This window comes from Paraphaeosphaeria sporulosa (genome assembly GCF_001642045.1).
Source record: "Paraphaeosphaeria sporulosa strain AP3s5-JAC2a unplaced genomic scaffold CC84scaffold_9, whole genome shotgun sequence".
Lineage (NCBI taxonomy): Eukaryota > Fungi > Ascomycota > Dothideomycetes > Pleosporales > Didymosphaeriaceae > Paraphaeosphaeria > Paraphaeosphaeria sporulosa.
Genome location: NW_017253368.1, coordinates 775,828 through 792,029, shown reverse-complemented (window position 1 = coordinate 792,029; position 16,202 = coordinate 775,828). Strand labels below are relative to the sequence as shown.

Below are 16,202 nucleotides of genomic sequence, written 5' to 3'. Positions count from 1 at the left end.
TGCTGTGGGGAGCAAGCTGAAGTGGATTCGAATAGGATTCCCTGCTGTCCCATGTCCAGGCAACATCGACTCCTACACGCAAAGCGTTCAACGATCTCATGTTAGCGCGTGGTCATGCAAAGCGATCTTCGAGGACTGCAGGCAAACCTTCCGCGGCGTCCCAAACACCAATATGGAATGTGTGCAACCAGAATCAAACACCTCTGACGAAATGCACCTCGGAGAAAGTGATCTCAAGGATAATTACACGAAAAATCCAGGCTTGGTCCGACCTTAATGGTGCCCATCGAACGATGATTCTCGGGAAGTTTAATAGTGAGTTCCAGCGAATTGGAACGGATACCGCCCCAGACAGAGATGCGGCACGACTCAGTTGCTCTGGGGTTCGCCGACGGTGGACTTCTTGTTGCCCCTCACGGCGGCTGCCACATGTGCCACGGCTATGGAAGCTGCAGAAACCAAATCGATAGCGTACACGTAGTGGCCCAAAAACGTTTGCATGTTGACATGCCTCGGTAGGGGCCTAGGCGTGTCTAGAGGTTGGGATAAGAGTGACAAGGCAGGTTTCGCGACTCAAACTTTGAGACCCCGGGAAGCTCGCCTCATTCACGCCTTTCGTTATCCTCGACCTATATCCAATCTGGCATCAGGGATCTTTCGAGACCCGAAACTGGTGCTGACTTCCTGAAGGTTCTGTCCTGCCGTCCGACCGCGGACTTCACCGCGCTGTTGAAAGCTAAATATGGGCCTAAATCCGCGCTATATACGTTCGCCAAGATAAGGCATGGCCGAAGTAACGCCACAAAACAGCCTCGCGTTTCTGTCGTTCACGTTCAAAGAACACGTACGAAACCCTTCGTGTAATTATACCATGAGTAGGGTCGTTCTGGCAGCCGATGAAGCAAATGCGATGCCTGGGCGGTATCTCCCATTTACATTAATGATCGTTTCCGACACTTCCGAAAGGAATCCGAGGGGGTTTCCATTGTCCAGTTTTAGACCTTCCCACAGCTGCAGGTAATGCCGAGATAAATTCATCGTGCATCATCGCGTTCGGTTACAGCGATCCACCACGGCATGTACGATGAAACGCGCATCGTGCAGAAAGCGGGTCAGTCCGCCTTACATACCTACCACCACACAGGACAAACCTTCGCGAATACGAAGGGACAAAGCAATTCGTGTTTCCCTTAAACCCTTGCGTTATGTGCGTTTCTTACAATTTCCCATATGTTCTTCGTCTACGTCTGTACCCACTATCACGAGGCGGGAACTTGTGTCCCCGGAGATACTGGGCCATGAGTTCAAGGCATGTTCGCGCCGCTGTACTAGTATGTGCGCAATAGGGCTAAGGAGGTGAGGCCCCAACTCGATTAATATCGACTGTTGGCTTTTTGATGTGTCCTGCCCATAGCATCAATGTGCTGATGAAATCAATCTCTGAAGGCAACAACCGTTGCGATGTGACCTCTGTAACAGTGTGGTTGCGCAGGTGAATATCGCACACAGCAGCTTTTTCGTCGCTTCTCTCTACCGCACGTGAAAGGATCGCTCATTCATCACAATTAGGACTTTTAGGAGTAAGCTAAATATTCAACAGCAGCGATTTATTCAGGTAACGGTTCATCTTGCTGCCGATGGAGTTGAGCGGGTCATTATTCTCCTCTCGAGCCAACGATTCAATGCTATGAGGCGGGCAGGTTCTCGAGCAGATTAGCCCGCTAATACAATAGTATCATATCGCAGATGGTAATTTCGGCGATTTGCGTGTTGCTTTAGTTGACGGCTTCGACACGCGGCAGAGTGTTTCTTTGTCGCGTCGCAATGCTGATGCCATGGTCGCCCAGACCCCCACTTAGCGCATGAACGGCGGGGTAAAACCTTGACTCAACTCTCCGAAAACAAAGCCTAGATGGGCGTTTAAACGTCTTGGCCAACAGTTTGGTCTGTTATTTTGGACTGCTATATATTTTTATTAAATGAACATTTGTTCATCAATTCATTGGATTGTGCCCCAACCTTCAGAAGGTTGTGTAGTGTAGCGGTTATCACTCCGGATTCTGATCATATCAGGATATTCCGGCAACCCCGGTTCGATTCCGGGCACGACCTCTTCTTTTGCAACTTTTTGCTGCATACTTTACAAGGCTGGCAGCACCGCGCGCTCCTCTTTTGGTCGAATAATACATGGAGACTCCTGTAACAGCAGCAGCGTCCTCTGCAACCGAATCAACACCCGCTGGCCAAGCCTTGAGTAAACTGTTAGTTAATGAGTGTGATGAATATGTAACGTAAGTGGAAGGCAATCAGAGAAGCGGAATACAGAGAGGAAGCCTTGTTTTCCAAAGCAGAGAGGATACACTTGAATTGGAGCATTAATGACGCGTACGGTTGTACCTCAATTGAGGGCTAACTTGGGTATCCCTTCTATTCAGAATACATTACCTGCGGTCCTTGGAACATAACGATGGAAGTATCGCAGATTTGCCATGGTGCTCCTCCATCATATGTCTTAAGAACTTCCAGAGTTATGCATTATCATGTAACCCACATTTGTCATGACAATGAAGGCCCGACGACTCCAGCAGCATTTCTCAAACAGATTTATCAATTGTCAAATGTGATAATTCGCGCAATTTCGCAAACCGTGGCAAAAGTCAGGACGTGAACTGAGAGAGTGGCAAATAACCAGACTTATACATGCCGGGAAAACGAAATAACATTATATATGAGCTCGCAAATCTATTTTGAAAAAGCGTAACTTCTGTACGGCAGTTCCAAATATCCTGAACAGACTCTCCTATGATATATTTTCTCAGAGTTCATCGATCGGACTGTGAGGGCCATGCTATTTCCCATACGTGAAACGTGCCCTCAACCAGAGGCAATAGGATTCTTAACTTGTGATTATCAAACATATAAGTCTCCTGATCCTACCCCCTCTACAACTGCATGCCCCCATTAGCCTTGATAACCTGACCCTGCACCCACGTATTATCAGGCCCAACCAACCATCCCACCGTCCTCGCAATATCCTCGGGCGTCCCCAACCGGTTAAACGGGTTCCATGCTGCCATTGTCTTAATCAGCTCTTCGCTCTTGCCGTCCAAGAACAGCGCCGTGGCTGTCGGCCCCGGCGCAATCGCATTCACCACGATGCCTTTCCTCCCGAGGTCCTTTGCGAGGACGCGAGTCATTTGCTCAATGGCGCCTTTGGTGGTGACGTAGAGGAGATAGTTGGGCATGATTTGGGAAAGGCCGGTGAGGGAGGTCGAGACGAGGAGGATGTGGGCGCCGGAGGGCATGTGCGGTGCTGCTTTCTATGTGCATGTGAGTTTCAGTCATGACACGCTTTAAGGACTTGTTGGCTGTGGGCAATCTCACCTGCACCAAGAAATACGGCCCCTTGACATTGAGGCCTACAACGCTGTCAAAGTCCTCTTCGGAAGTAGCTTCCAGCCCCTTCCCCGTCGCGCCCGCTGCGGCGTTTGGGATGAGAATGTCGATCTTGCCGCCGCCCCATTTGAGCGTCTCGTCCACCAAGCGCTCAATGTCTTTGAGATTGCCGGCATTCGCTTTGATGGCGATGGCATTGTTGGAGCCGATTTTTTGGACCAATTCTTCGGCGGGTTTGGTGTTGGAAGAGTAGTTTATGACGACCTTTGCGCCGAGCTGGGCGAGATGTAATGCGGTCGCCGCGCCAATTCCCTGAGAGGCACCTGTGATGAGGGCAACCTTTCCGATAAGAGATCGCGAGGCGGCCATTGTTTGCTGAAAGTATTGCAGATTGCAATGCAGTCGTTATCGCCGAGCTTCTCGCTGACACGTGAACCTGTATCAACTTTCGAAGATAAGATTCCTCGACAAGGAGAATTGAAGACTTGAGATGGAATAAAATGAATTGTACATGATGGAGGTAGGAATCAGCCCTTTTATACTTTTTTTCGAGCACGTCTATGCCCCCATGGAGGCTTCTCTAGCGGACCGGAGGAGAGCCAGCCCTCACGTATCCGCTTCCCAGCTTTACTCCGGCGGCCGCTCCTACCGTCCTACGCAGACCCCGCACCACTGGATACATCATGCGTTCGTTGGCCAATCAGGACTACCATTCTGATATTGAAGTGTGGCATCAACCGCGCGAGGTTTGTGGGAGAGCTGGGGTGTAGAGCCTCGCACCGCGCTCGCACCGCACTCGCATCGCTCTCGCCCCGCTTAGCTCCGTTGTAACGCTTGAAAACACTGTGACTTCATTGGCTAAGAAGACAAGTCAGCTATGATCCTCTGGGAAGAATGTTGAGTCAGCATGTCGGCGAATGCATCGCATTTGCCCTCTTCAGAACTAGCACACTCAAATTGTGTATCTCACGGGTACTCGTATCCATGTCAGCGTTGAGTACATATCGGAAAAGAACTCTGCAGCCATCTCGTCTTTTGACTTATCTAAGATCTACTGACTGACACTGGCGGAAATTTGTGAGTCCAGGAAGCTCTTGGCTAATTTTAATATTGACAATTCCGTTACCTGCTTAGGTTGCAGCTAAAGGTACAAGTAGACCACCAGGCTCCATTAACAGCAAAAACACCGCAAAACTGCGTTGATCGTAGACTCGTGATATCGTATACCGATTCGTAGACATGTATTGCAGTTTTAGAAGCCACTATACCCTTGCATGCCCATATCTGGTGGGAAGTTCCACATCATGCTGTCAGGGATGAACAGCGCACTCAGATCAGCGTCTGAACCCGTGCTCAGATCGAATTGAGTGAAATCAAAGTTCGGATCGAAATTGCCCTGCGGCATACCCATCATATCCGGCGCAAGTTGCTGATTAGGCATACCTGGATACCAACCTTGCATTGCTGCTTGACTTGGAGCCTGTGTTTGCTGCATCTGAGACTGTGGTTGCTGTTGCTGCTGTTGTTGCTGCTGGGACGTATGTTGAGAAGAAGCCGTGTTGCTGCTCCCCATCGCGACCTCGGACAAAAGGTGGAGGGGTGTCTGATTTTGAGACGACTGTCGTGAGCGTGGTTTGGACGTTGATTTCGTGGTGGACGAGCGTGAATCTTCGGTTCCATCGGATGATTGCTCAGTTTTCGATGCACCCTCTTTAATGTGTGCGAAACGCTCCTGAAGCCGCTTCGCTACAAAATAAAATTTGCCATGTGGGGACTGTGCGTCTCGAGATACGATGGCGTTGAACATAGTAACTAAGCGCTCGGTGTAGGCTTCGATTTGGAGGAGATCTTTGTTGATAAAAGTTCCGACTTCTCCAGAACTCGTGACTGATACCCACATCTTCATCAAACACACGATGGCGTAAATTGCTCGTACGCCTAAACAACCAATCAGTCGAGTGCCTACATCACTATCAAGCCAACTTACAGAAAATTACAGGCAGAGTCAGGAGAGTGTCAAGCGGCACGCTGAGGATGGTGTCGAGAATGCCATGGGTGGCTGTGAGACATTCACCAAGCGCACCAATGTGAGCCGGGCCGACGGCTTCTTTGGCTGACACGCCAGAAGCAAATGTTTCTTGTGGAAAAGGTGGTTGGAAATCAGCGGGACTTTGATTGTGATGCAGCGCAATCTCGTGCATGTATAAATTTGTTACATGCTCGGCAAGCCGTAGAGCAGCTATTCAACGTTAGCAGATGTTTAAGGTGGCATGGGATCGGATATGAAACCTACGATCGACTTCTTTGAATAAAGATGCATTTTCGTCCCTGAGTTGTTGGAGTTCGTTTTCGTAGATTTTCAGAGCGTAAATAACCTTCGGCTCTGATATGGCCACCTCCACAGCCGGATCATCCATGCAGAACTGCACCGAGATGTTCTCGCCAATGTGCGCCATTTTCACATGCTGGCAAAGAATCTTATCAGAGGGAAGCGCCTCGGTGGAGGTCTCAAGAAGCTTCACGCTTTCCTCCATGTACTTGGTCCATCGCAACAAGATGGGTCGCCGAAGGACCATAGTGATGCTCATACAGAGATAGTAGCAGACAAGAAATGTCCTGCGGGACTCAATGCTGCTAGTGTTGGGATGACATCTTCGAAAAGGCCCAACGGCCAGCTTCATAACGGTTGGTGTATTCCTCCTGCCGAGACCAAGATCAAGCGCCATGACGGCGGCGCAATTGACCATCATGTAGAAATTATGTTGTTCGTAATGCAGCGGTGGCCGATACCACAACACGCCGACTTGCAGCGCTTGAACAACTTCGAGTGACTTCTCGCCATTTCGCCAGATGATGTCGGCAAACTGATCCTTCAGAATTTTGGTAAGGTCGCGTTGTACATCCTGGGAAACTAGCTGTTCAGCAGCCCCGTGGGATGATCCGGCCAAAATGGAAAGAAAGAGTAAAGGCTTTTTCTCTCGCAGTTCTCGTGCAGTGGTGCCCGCCGGGAAGGGCACTGCAGGGAAATGTGGACATATCTCGTTTACGTATCGTTGGAAGATGCGCTCGGCGGTTTCGGGGGTCATGAGACTATCGATCAGCGTGTTGATGTTGGAATGGTCAGTATGAATGCCCTTTCTCCCCGTGCGCTTCATGTCGATATGCTCGATCAAGTCACGATGAACTGCATCCATATCCTCAGGTATCGTGGCGTTGTGGCTACTTCCGTCACCTAGCTTCCGCCGCTTAATTTCGGGTCCGCGCTGCATGCTCTGAGCAGGACCGTACCCTGGCGGTATGTCTGGATACCGCTCCTGTGCGGATGGTGCACTTGACCAGTCATGCACGATGCTGCCCGCCCGGAAGCCTCCCTCCGGTTGTGGATACGGAGTGGGACCACCACCTTCGTATTGTGGCATGCCAGGGTAGGTTCTGGTTGGCTCGGGGACGCCTTTCTGTGCGTGTAGAGTGGCGGTAAGGGCATCGATCTTGCGCTCCAATTCAGCCACTCGACTGTCGGCCTTCTTCTGGCGTTTTCGTGTTGGCGGGGTCGTGATACTGGCAGGCCGATCAGCATGGTGTAGACGGCGTGTACAGCACCAGGTCAGAAGCGTGGCCACTGCGTTGCTCCTCTTGGGATAGCACAGAGCACTCACGTTTTTGACGAGACTCTGTAGCGGAAGGCAATATCTTACCAAGCGCGATTGGCCTTCGCGCATCGCTTGCACGATTGATCCGGCCGCTCTTGATCGCATCGTACTTTGAGTCCTCGACAGGAATCACAGGCGCGCGGCCTCTTCAAGTCGTGCGGAGACTTTCCGGAGCCGGGAGTGCCGTGGGTTCTGTGAGGGTATTAGTAACTATGTTCCTTACAGCGTTGTGTCGACTGTCTGAGTGGAGTGGGTTGTCCTAGGTCAGGGAATAACATGTCGATTGTTCTCAGCATGCTCGACCCAGTACTGTTGGGACGTATGGCACGTACCCGTCGAGTTCGCCATCATCATGGTCGTCCTCGTCGTGCGATTCGTCTGGGCCTGTCGGCGACGTCTGCTCAAAGGCCGGGTCGATATTGCTTGGCCGCGACTGCGCGTTATTTGGCGTGGGTAGGTAGTATGGAGTTGCGCTGTTTTGTAGTGGTTGCGCCGGCAGGCCCTGCGTGTACGACTGTTGCGCAAGAGAACGCGGTGGCAGAGAGCTGAATTGCTGCAACCGGGGGTCTATCGAGGGATCCGCCATGTTCTGGGTTGCGATACTCGTCGGCGCGTCGGGCAGTGAATAGACCGTGGACCGACTCGAAGGCGGCACAGCCGGGGTGGAGAGTACGAATGCACTTTGACGTAAGCGCGACGCCAAGCCTTCCAATCAAAGGGAGCCAGCACGTTCATGTCGTGGAAGACAAAGGGTGCACTTGCAGGCGGTGTTGGAATCGATTCAGCCTATTTGACTATGTAAATTCTTATAGAAATTTTCATGCACGTAAGAGTGGTATTGCGCAGTACTCTCCGTCTGGGCCTAATAGGTACAGCTTCAACCCGAATAGCCACAACCTTCACACACTGCCGACAACGGGCGCACTCCCCATCTAGCGGAGGGGTCTTGGCTAGCTAGCTACCAGACTTCACGTGTATTGGCAGAAGGCCATGGCCCAAGAGAGCACTGAATGCTTCAAGTTTTGGAACATCAAGGAAACGATTCGGAGGTATCCTAGAGCAAGCGTGTCCACTCAGCCACTGGCTCAGCGACTACGATATGTGCGCCAAGGTGTGCAATCTCAACTACCTCTGCTACCTTTGCTGGTTCATCCTGAACTGACTGGCGGGATGATGGCCACCTCGTCGCCTTCTTTGATCACAATCTTAAGATCGGGGGCCTCATCACCATCAATCTCGATATAGGATAGGTTGACTGTCACTGCGCAGCTGTTCAGGACCTTGTCATTGATGCCGGGATACAGCTCCTCGAGCTTGGAGAACAGGCCTCGAGCTTCCACCGGCGCAGACAGGTATTCGCTAGTTTTATTTGTAAACGTCGACGCGGAGGCAAAGTATAAGATCGAGAAATGGCCTGCAGGGGCTTTTGGTGACGCCATGGCGATTCCTGTATACTTGAGTCGTCAGCATAGCACGGTAAGATGCTTTGTGCGTAGAAGGATTGAAAATCGGGTCAGAAAAAAGTTTGCTCCGCCCTCCAGCGCAAAGCGCCGGTCGGATAATACATGCTATAATTTTTGAACTCATCACAGAATCGATAAGGTGCGAGAAAAATTGAAGAACATACCGTGTGTGGTGGGTGGTGGAGGAGGGGACGCAGGGCATGTGAGTTCGCGCAAGAAGTGCAGCGACGCTAAGCACGGACCCTTGGACGAGTCGCGCCTCCCAACTTTTTGAGAAGAAGTACCTGAGCTTCACAAAACGATAACATGATACGGTCCAGATCATCATGGCAGACCCCAAGCATCTGCTGGCAGTGTCAATGGCGACTTGCGAACCAACGACGATCCTTCGCTCAGAAGACTTTGCGCAAGGACGGACTTGCGCCGAGAATCGCATCGAGCCTTCCGCGACGTGCTCTTCATGACTCCGGACGCGTATGTACTGCGAGTTTGTTCATTTTTGCAACTCTCCAGCTGACGGCCTAAGATCTCGCAGATTGCTCCTCCTTTCTCCGTGACCCCTTCGATAGACCCAACATTGCTGCAATCCGGCCGACACAAGCTATCTACACGGGATCATCTCGAGCAATGGAACCAGATTTTCGGTGGCCCAGATGAGCTGGAATTGAGTGCTTTCGAGAAGCACCCGGCCCGAAGTGACGTTCAAAACACCGTGGCCAAGCTCAGCTTTGGAAGCAAGGCCGATGAAGATGTGGAGGGCGATGAACAAATGCGGGATGCTGAGAATGATGACGACGACGAGCTCGTGACCATCGGACTCTTCTTATCGCCAGGAGACGTCGTTGAGCTGTCCCAGCCCGGGCGTGAACCAGTCTTGGCTGTGTTTGTGCAACAACTTGACCTCACTAGTCAGTTCTACTCTGTCAACGGACGATGGACCCTTTCTGGACAGAGTCGCATCTCCTTTGCTGTTCCTGGGGCAATCGATCCCGCCTTATTGAAGCCTTTGATTCCCTACATGCCTACCACGACAGACGGCGTTCGACCAAAGAATAGTGTTCAAGCACCGCGGGAAATAGGTGCCCCAGTTCAGGAGCTGCTTTCTCAGCTCACTGAAGATTCAGAGCGTATCTACCGAACGAACGCACCGGTGCTGGATTCCGCTTACTCCACCCTCGCCGATGCCACCCGCACTCGTATGATGACACTATCGCAGATTGCGAAGACGCTGCTTGGGAATAGTGATCCGACGTGGTCGCCATCTCCATCTGCGTTGCTAGCAGTACGTAAGGCGCTTAAGCACAACGAGTTCCGATTTCGCACAGATACAAATTCTCAACGCTTGACGAACATATTTGCTATCAGGCCAAAGGTGGATGTCGAAATGGTCGAAACGGTACATGACTGGGTCCGAGAGTATAGGGAACATGAGGCAATTCTCGCTAGCACAGTTGATAAGAAGCAGCCCACCCGCGGCGTCGGTGCTCAGTACATTCACCTCTTTGTGAAGAAGGCCCAGCGGCTTATCGCAGAAAGTCGACAAAGTCGCGAATCGAAGTACGGCTTCGTAGGACCCGATCATTCTCACTCCACGCAAAATTCGACCGGTATAAAGACCACCGTCTCGGGCGATGATTTTACCACAGCCGATCGACAGATCATCAGCTTTTTGCAAGCTTGGGTACTCATGAATCAATTTGCTAGCATGCCGAACTTGCATGCGGCTTGCGCTTCCATTCTCCAAGCCATAGGTTGCTACGGCCACGTAGAGCCGAAAGTGAACCCGCTCTCCGCGATGGGGAGATCTGTAGGGCAATTGCTTCTGCAAGAGATGGGAGTTGCGACGCCATTCGAGAATCGTGTCATATACAACGAGAATTTGATGTTGCCAACTGTCCGCCTTTCCCGCAATCTAGAGCTTCTCAACACGAAAGCCGAGCTGACCAGGAGAAACCCCGATTTCAAGGATACCATGGCCGACTTGCGTCGGGATTGGGGCCCAATCACGGTTTACTGCATTGACTCCCCAGGTGCCCACGAAATTGATGATGGTGTTTCCATCGAGAGAGTACATGGCAAACCCTCGGAGTACTGGTTACATGTGCACATTGCCAACCCAACGGCCTTCTTCAGCAAGACTCACGTTTTGTCTGGGCTCGCTGCTCACATGACAGAGTCCATCTACACTCCGGAGAGATCGTTTCCTATGTTGCCTTCTTGGGCCTCGCAGAACTATTTCAGCCTTGCCAGCAACCGGGCTGTGATCACGTTCAGTGCTCGGATTGACGAGTCCGGAAACACGCTCGAGAGCAAAATTCAACACGGCATCATAAGAAATGTTGTCAGCATCACTCCGGATGAACTGGCGGCTTATTTGGATGAGTATACACCGCGTGAGACCAAAGGTGGCGAGGCAATAAGTTTAATAGTTGGTGCTGGTCACGTTCCCGTCCAAAAAAAGAGTCGTCCCTTACCCAAGTTAGCTCCTGAGCAACTACAAAATCTACGTGATTTGTATGCAGCAGCTCGGTCTTTGTGGAAAGGGCGCAAAGCTGCTGGTGCTGTCCGGTTTTCCAGAGCGGGCCAAGCAGCCATTTCTGTCTATCAGAAGCCTGATGTAGGAGGTTTAACGTGGATGCCTCCATCCGTTGAACGAGTCCGCCGAGTGGTTGGCGATCCCATCATCGAGCTTCGCGGCCCTGGAAATTTCGCCAACATTGGACATTTCACCGACGATATTGATTCTAGCAATATTGTCGAAGAGATGATGGTCCTGGCTTGTCGCACGGCAGGATCTTGGTGTGCTGAGCGTGGCATTCCCGTCATGTTTAGGGGCACAGTGGGGAATCCGAACTCGCCTTTTTCCCGGAAAGAATTTTATGAAAAGGTTCTTTGCCCAGAACTCAAGAAGACCGGCAAGTTGACTCTGCTTACTGTACAAAATTACATCACTGCTCTTGGACGTGCTATAGCACATTCTTCGCCGATTCCACATCAGACCCTGGGCGCCGAAGCTTACATCAAAGTCACTAGCCCGCTGCGGCGGTTTAGTGACATGATTGCTCACTGGCAGATCGAAGCCGCGATACGATTTGAGGCACATACCGGTCAGAAGCTTGATGCACGAATGCTTGCGGATGCACCCCGTCCCATTCTACCGTTCTCCCATCGCCAAATGCAGGAGTCCATCATCACTCTTTCTCCTCGAGAAAAAGTTATATCAAAAGCGAATAAGACGTCCAATGAATTCTGGGCTGTGCAAGCATTCATGCGAGCGTTCTACTACCAGGAGGCTCCTTTGCCAGACACTTTCACAGTACGAATTACACGACCAGGCTTACCTGATGGGTCGACAGCGTTGATCGAGGGGTATGGTTTGAGTGTTTTTCTTGCAAAAAATGGTGACGAAGACCATCTGGTTGGCGATCTATGGGAAGCGAAGATCAGCCATATCGACTCTTTCAAAAGTACAATGCACGCAGTACCAGTCCGACTTATCGATCGAGAGCTCTAGGCACCAGGCGTAAGATTCGCGGGTAAGCTTTAGACAAGTAGTAGACAAATCAGTATCAACTCGGCAACCGCGGAATTGGCAAGGAATGTTTCCCCATGGAGAGTCGCTACCAATAGGTGACTTTGGTTTCGGCGCGTGTATTGTGTGACCTTCATTGCCTGGCGTCACTAGTGCTTTAATGCTTCGCGAGCCATCATCTGACAAATGATCCGGCTTCGGCGATGTAGACAATCAAGGGTAGCAGTTGTTGCCACGTGCGGTATGAGGCGTTCAGTGCTACGGAACCACAGCTTGCATGGGGGACACACGGAACCCTTGAGTTGCATCCGCGTTGTAGTATTTGAGATTTCGAAAATCGAGTCTGGATTCTGTCGACGCATTGGTGTTTGTTGAGGTCATAGGGAGGGAGAAAATGATAGCCGAGTAAGAGTGCTGTGTCAATCGCCAAATGCATCGGCCGAACATCCAGCATCAGCTAAATGCCACAATAGCACCATTTCGGATGGAACTAGCTGGAGGCGCATGTGTCTGAACCGTGTAAGTGGACAACGCGTGTCTGAACGGCGTTCTCCACTCACACATCCGGGCACTGGCGGCGTGAGGGCCTTCTAAGCGAGAAAAAGAAAGCAAGTCGACAGCAACGGAAAATGAGGCACTGGGCACGGCAGGCCGGTAGATGCAGCATGACCGGGAAAGGGTCTCCAAAGGACCGACCCGCTTGAGTGGTAAAGCGTGAGATCTGTATCGTGCATCACGTATCATACCAGACCTGGTCTGCGGCTACCCATGACATCTTCTGGGGTTCCATCTCTTGGCGATAAGCTTGTGCAACGCGATCAGATGCCTGTGATCAAATAAGCCAGCGGCTTTGATGCACCAAGACTAGAATGGTAATACGAACATCGGTGGATCATCAAGTCTACGTCTCGGCGCGCTTTCTTTTCGCTCCAATCGAAAGTGTTCTGACCGAATAATGAGGCTCGAAAAGATGAATTTCTCAACCTGGCCTATCTTTCATGTAAGTCTTCCGTCGGCGTCCGTATAGGGTAAGTCGGTTTGTGTGGGGTCCATACCGTCCATTGGAATTGATCGCCTGAATCAGTCTCCGCCTAGTCAAGCTTTATATAGCTCTCTCAGCTATCACAGCCGTGCTTCTCCGAAAGACCAGTCCACTTCGTTTAGTACCTTTTTGAATTCAATCACCTGGATGTTGCCATCAGCGCTACGTGTAGGTCTCACTCAAAATGAGTGAATCAGCGCTTGTGCCAGGCCTCAAGAGAAGACACCAAACCCAACAGTCTCGTCAGTTGCTCTCGTGCACAAAGTGTCGTGAAAGAAAAGTCAAGGCAAGTAGGCTTTGCAGCTCGATTCACCAGATCGGCTAATGCCTCACAGTGCGATCGAACTAAGCCATGCTCTGCATGCTGCGCTCGAGGAGCTCCGAAGGAATGCCACTTTGTTGCAGACGGAGGCGACTATGCCCCCATCCAGCAGTCATACGAGATCCGGAAGTTGCGTGCTGAGAACCTCCGCCTGAAGGAACGGTTGCGGGCCTCCAAGATTTCCCTAGAGGACCATGAGTCCGACCATGAAGGCTCACCGGACTCACAATTTGGTGAACGACTGACCGGATTGTCGCAAAGAAGACGCGCGGCCAAACAGAAGCGCTTCCAAGGATCCGAATGGTCTGACAGCATCTATTTTGGTAGCCCCGGACTAGCCAATGTCGTGACAGATGTAGGTGCAAACATGTTATCGGGTAACCCCACCTGACAAGCAGAGCAGTTCGCCAATATCCACCTTGATCCTGGATCGTCACAGTCACTTGCGCACCTTATGCCTCGTGGTCCTGACATGTATACTTCCAAGTCTCCGCCTCCTCATCCATTCCCGACATTATTTAAACCAACACCCGAGGAGGGAATTCCGGAACTATTGAGTTGTCTTCCCATGACCGAGGAGCTCTTGGAGTATCTCAACTTTTTCGAAAAACGAGTCCATCTTTGCGCATTCCCACATATTCCGATGGAGATTACACGGGACGAGGTGGAACGCTTTCTTTCGGATCCCCGAAAGAACGCGCAGATGTGTCCCGATATGCTGGCCCTTCTTTTTGCAGCTTTGGCTTTAGGTTCCCAATACTCGGCCTGGGATAGATCCGGAGGCCAATGGAAGGCAGATACCATGAAGGCAGAACTGCAAAGAGGAAACGTCTACAGTCAGTGCTCAGACAAACCTTCGTTCATAAGATTCTAATGGAGAATCAGTCGCAGCAGCCATGCAAGCGCTACGGATGGCCTCGTTCATGCACAAACCGTCCCTACTTGGTATCCAAGCACTCATTATGATCGGCCCCTTTCTGACCAACAGTGGCCGCTTCCTCGATGCATGGACATTGTTTGGAACTACCATTCGGCTCGCGCACGCCATTGGCCTACACCGACATCCCAAATACCTTGACCCAGCTCCTCCCACGCAAAGGGAATGCTCGATTCGACAAACGATATGGTGGTGGATGCTGCACATGGACCAAGAGTATTCCATGACCTTAGGTCGGCCACTTGGTATTAGTGGCATTGGAGACTGTCCTCCGCCTCATGAGCTTACAACGAATCCGCAGATGTTACGACTTGGGGAGTTTGCGAACCACTTCACCCTATTGGCAAGGCAGATACTCAGCAGCGATCGCCTCAGCAATAGTAAAATCGACGATTTCACAGACCAACTCAGGAATTTGCTTGATACTATGCCAGAGATGCTCCAATTCGATGAATCGTGGTTGGACAAGAATAAAGAGATACCAGAATGGCCACTCGGGACCATGGCAGCCGGTGTGTCATGTCATAATTTGGCCAACCAATATTCTAATGAGTTGCTTACACATATAGTATTTTACTGCAAAACCCACACCTACCTCATCCTGCTTAATCGCCAACGCATCGAAAAACAGTCGGCACAATTCTTCCATCCTCAAAACACATCTACAGCACGCGCAACACCAGCACCTTTCCAACCCGTCAACGCATATCCCTCCGCCCCAGGATCGCCGAAGGCGTCACGGAGGGGTCGAGCCTTGGTCCTGTCATCCTCACAGGATCTTCTAACAGCCTTCCTTTTCTTTCATTTCCGAGTCCCAGCTGCCCAGATCACCTGGACTATGGGTCAACAAGCCTTCAATTCGTGCATGATATTACTACTCGACGCAATGGAAACGGGCGAGCTTAGCCGAATTTCCAAAGTGGAAAAAGCATATGTTGTGTTCCAGCAGCTAGAAAAGAACGGTGTGCACGAGCTCGCCAGTATGGCTGTGGAGAGGGTGAGCTGGGGCCTAGCAGAACTTGGGCGAATGAATCGCGCACCCGATACACATGTCAGGTTGCATCCGCCCATATTATCAAAAGGCGGAGTTTCAAGTTGCGATGTCGAGATGCAAGATGGAAACGGAAGTGAGGCTCGACAGGGCTCAGGTGGCGTGCATGATACGGTGATGGGCAACACCGGCATGCTCCTGTTAGAAGATCCCGGCCTCCAGTCTTTCGTCCCGGAAGCTTTTGCACCGTTAACTTGGAGTGTGTCTCGGGGCTTTTCAGAAGGCGGAGCCTCGCTTGCCATGCGATTGAAAAAGGAAGCAGATCAAAAGCAAGCTGAAGAGGTGGAGGACGCGGAGCCGAGATTGTATGAGGAAATTCGGGATGATCGATCCTCGGAACGAAGGCATGATGGGCCAGGGACCCCAGGATCGGCACCAGACCTATTCGCAACGTTTTCGACAGCGCCCTCGCAGAGCTTTCAGCCACAGGGTCTGACAGCTCCGACTTCGCCTCCGACGTCTGCCACAACCCTGCAAGAGCAGCATGGTCACCAACGTAGCATTAGAGGCCCGCAGATGGATTACCACGAACACCCTCCGCCTCACTGGAGACATCATTCGTACCCGTCTCTACACGAGCGGCCTCCGCCGTCGATTACATTGGAGCCACGAGCCACCGACCCGCGTCGGGAGATCCAGGATGTAACCGCAGCGAGAAGTGGGCGAAGCTTCCATAGTCAGGTGGCCAAGGCTGATGGCAACTGGAACGAAGAGGTGGACGCCAGCAAAATGCATCCAACGGTATCGCACTTCGCATCCCCGCCAGAGTACGCGACGACACTAGCTCCAGCGCGGTTCATCGCCTTCAA

General features: G+C 51.5%; 5 protein-coding genes and 1 non-coding gene across 6 annotated transcripts; 3 read left to right on the top strand and 3 right to left on the bottom strand.

Moving 5' to 3' along the window:
• Positions 1 to 2,027: 2,027 nt before the first annotated feature.
• On the top strand, positions 2,028 to 2,112 carry CC84DRAFT_t85. The gene has a single exon. It is a non-coding gene; the product is annotated as a tRNA-Gln (tRNA).
• An 830-nt stretch (positions 2,113 to 2,942) lies between these two features.
• On the bottom strand, positions 2,943 to 3,765 carry CC84DRAFT_1179104 (NAD(P)-binding protein; the record flags this gene model as incomplete). The annotated part of the gene is made up of 2 exons (XM_018180388.1): positions 2,943 to 3,320; positions 3,385 to 3,765. 2 exons carry the CDS (start codon positions 3,763 to 3,765, stop codon positions 2,943 to 2,945), a joined length of 759 nt encoding a protein of 252 aa, XP_018032521.1.
• A 660-nt stretch (positions 3,766 to 4,425) lies between these two features.
• CC84DRAFT_1126274 (uncharacterized protein) lies at positions 4,426 to 7,679 on the bottom strand. Its single transcript, XM_018175738.1, has 5 exons — positions 7,379 to 7,679; positions 7,092 to 7,238; positions 5,690 to 6,954; positions 5,384 to 5,635; positions 4,426 to 5,334 (listed from the first exon to the last, which is right to left on the bottom strand). The coding sequence occupies exons 1-5, from the start codon at positions 7,630 to 7,632 to the stop codon at positions 4,649 to 4,651; spliced, it is 2,604 nt and encodes an 867-aa protein (XP_018032520.1). The 5' UTR covers positions 7,633 to 7,679; the 3' UTR covers positions 4,426 to 4,648.
• Positions 7,680 to 7,751: 72 nt separating this feature from the next.
• CC84DRAFT_1167275 (Molybdopterin synthase sulfur carrier subunit) lies at positions 7,752 to 8,500 on the bottom strand. The gene has a single exon (XM_018179143.1). The coding sequence runs from the start codon at positions 8,483 to 8,485 to the stop codon at positions 8,195 to 8,197; it is 291 nt and encodes a 96-aa protein (XP_018032519.1). The 5' UTR covers positions 8,486 to 8,500; the 3' UTR covers positions 7,752 to 8,194.
• Positions 8,501 to 8,687: 187 nt separating this feature from the next.
• Positions 8,688 to 12,120, top strand: CC84DRAFT_1003528 (RNB-domain-containing protein). Its single transcript, XM_018173334.1, has 2 exons — positions 8,688 to 8,983; positions 9,036 to 12,120. The coding sequence occupies exons 1-2, from the start codon at positions 8,816 to 8,818 to the stop codon at positions 12,021 to 12,023; spliced, it is 3,156 nt and encodes a 1,051-aa protein (XP_018032518.1). The 5' UTR covers positions 8,688 to 8,815; the 3' UTR covers positions 12,024 to 12,120.
• Positions 12,121 to 13,267: 1,147 nt separating this feature from the next.
• CC84DRAFT_1098913 (uncharacterized protein) lies at positions 13,268 to 15,612 on the top strand (the record flags this gene model as incomplete). Its single annotated transcript, XM_018174795.1, has 5 exons — positions 13,268 to 13,363; positions 13,419 to 13,760; positions 13,809 to 13,965; positions 14,020 to 14,241; positions 14,291 to 15,612. Coding segments are annotated over 5 exons (2,139 nt in total), but the record flags the coding sequence as incomplete, so codon positions are not given.
• Positions 15,613 to 16,202: the final 590 nt, after the last annotated feature.

Bases quoted from the DNA above. Each gene is read 5' to 3' on its own strand.
- CC84DRAFT_1126274 (XM_018175738.1), bottom strand. From the start codon at position 7,632: ATGGCGGATCCCTCGATAGACCCCCGGTTGCAGCAATTCAGCTCTCTG. The intron at 7,239-7,378 runs GTACGTGCCATA...ATACCCTCACAG, and splicing joins GATGATGGCGAACTCGACGG to AACCCACGGCACTCCCGGCT. The intron at 5,636-5,689 runs GTAGGTTTCATA...AACGTTGAATAG, and splicing joins TTTATTCAAAGAAGTCGATC to CTGCTCTACGGCTTGCCGAG.
- CC84DRAFT_1167275 (XM_018179143.1), bottom strand. From the start codon at position 8,485: ATGGCGTCACCAAAAGCCCCTGCAGGCCATTTCTCGATCTTATACTTT.
- CC84DRAFT_1003528 (XM_018173334.1), top strand. From the start codon at position 8,816: ATGATACGGTCCAGATCATCATGGCAGACCCCAAGCATCTGCTGGCAG. The intron at 8,984-9,035 runs GTATGTACTGCG...TGACGGCCTAAG, and splicing joins CTCTTCATGACTCCGGACGC to ATCTCGCAGATTGCTCCTCC.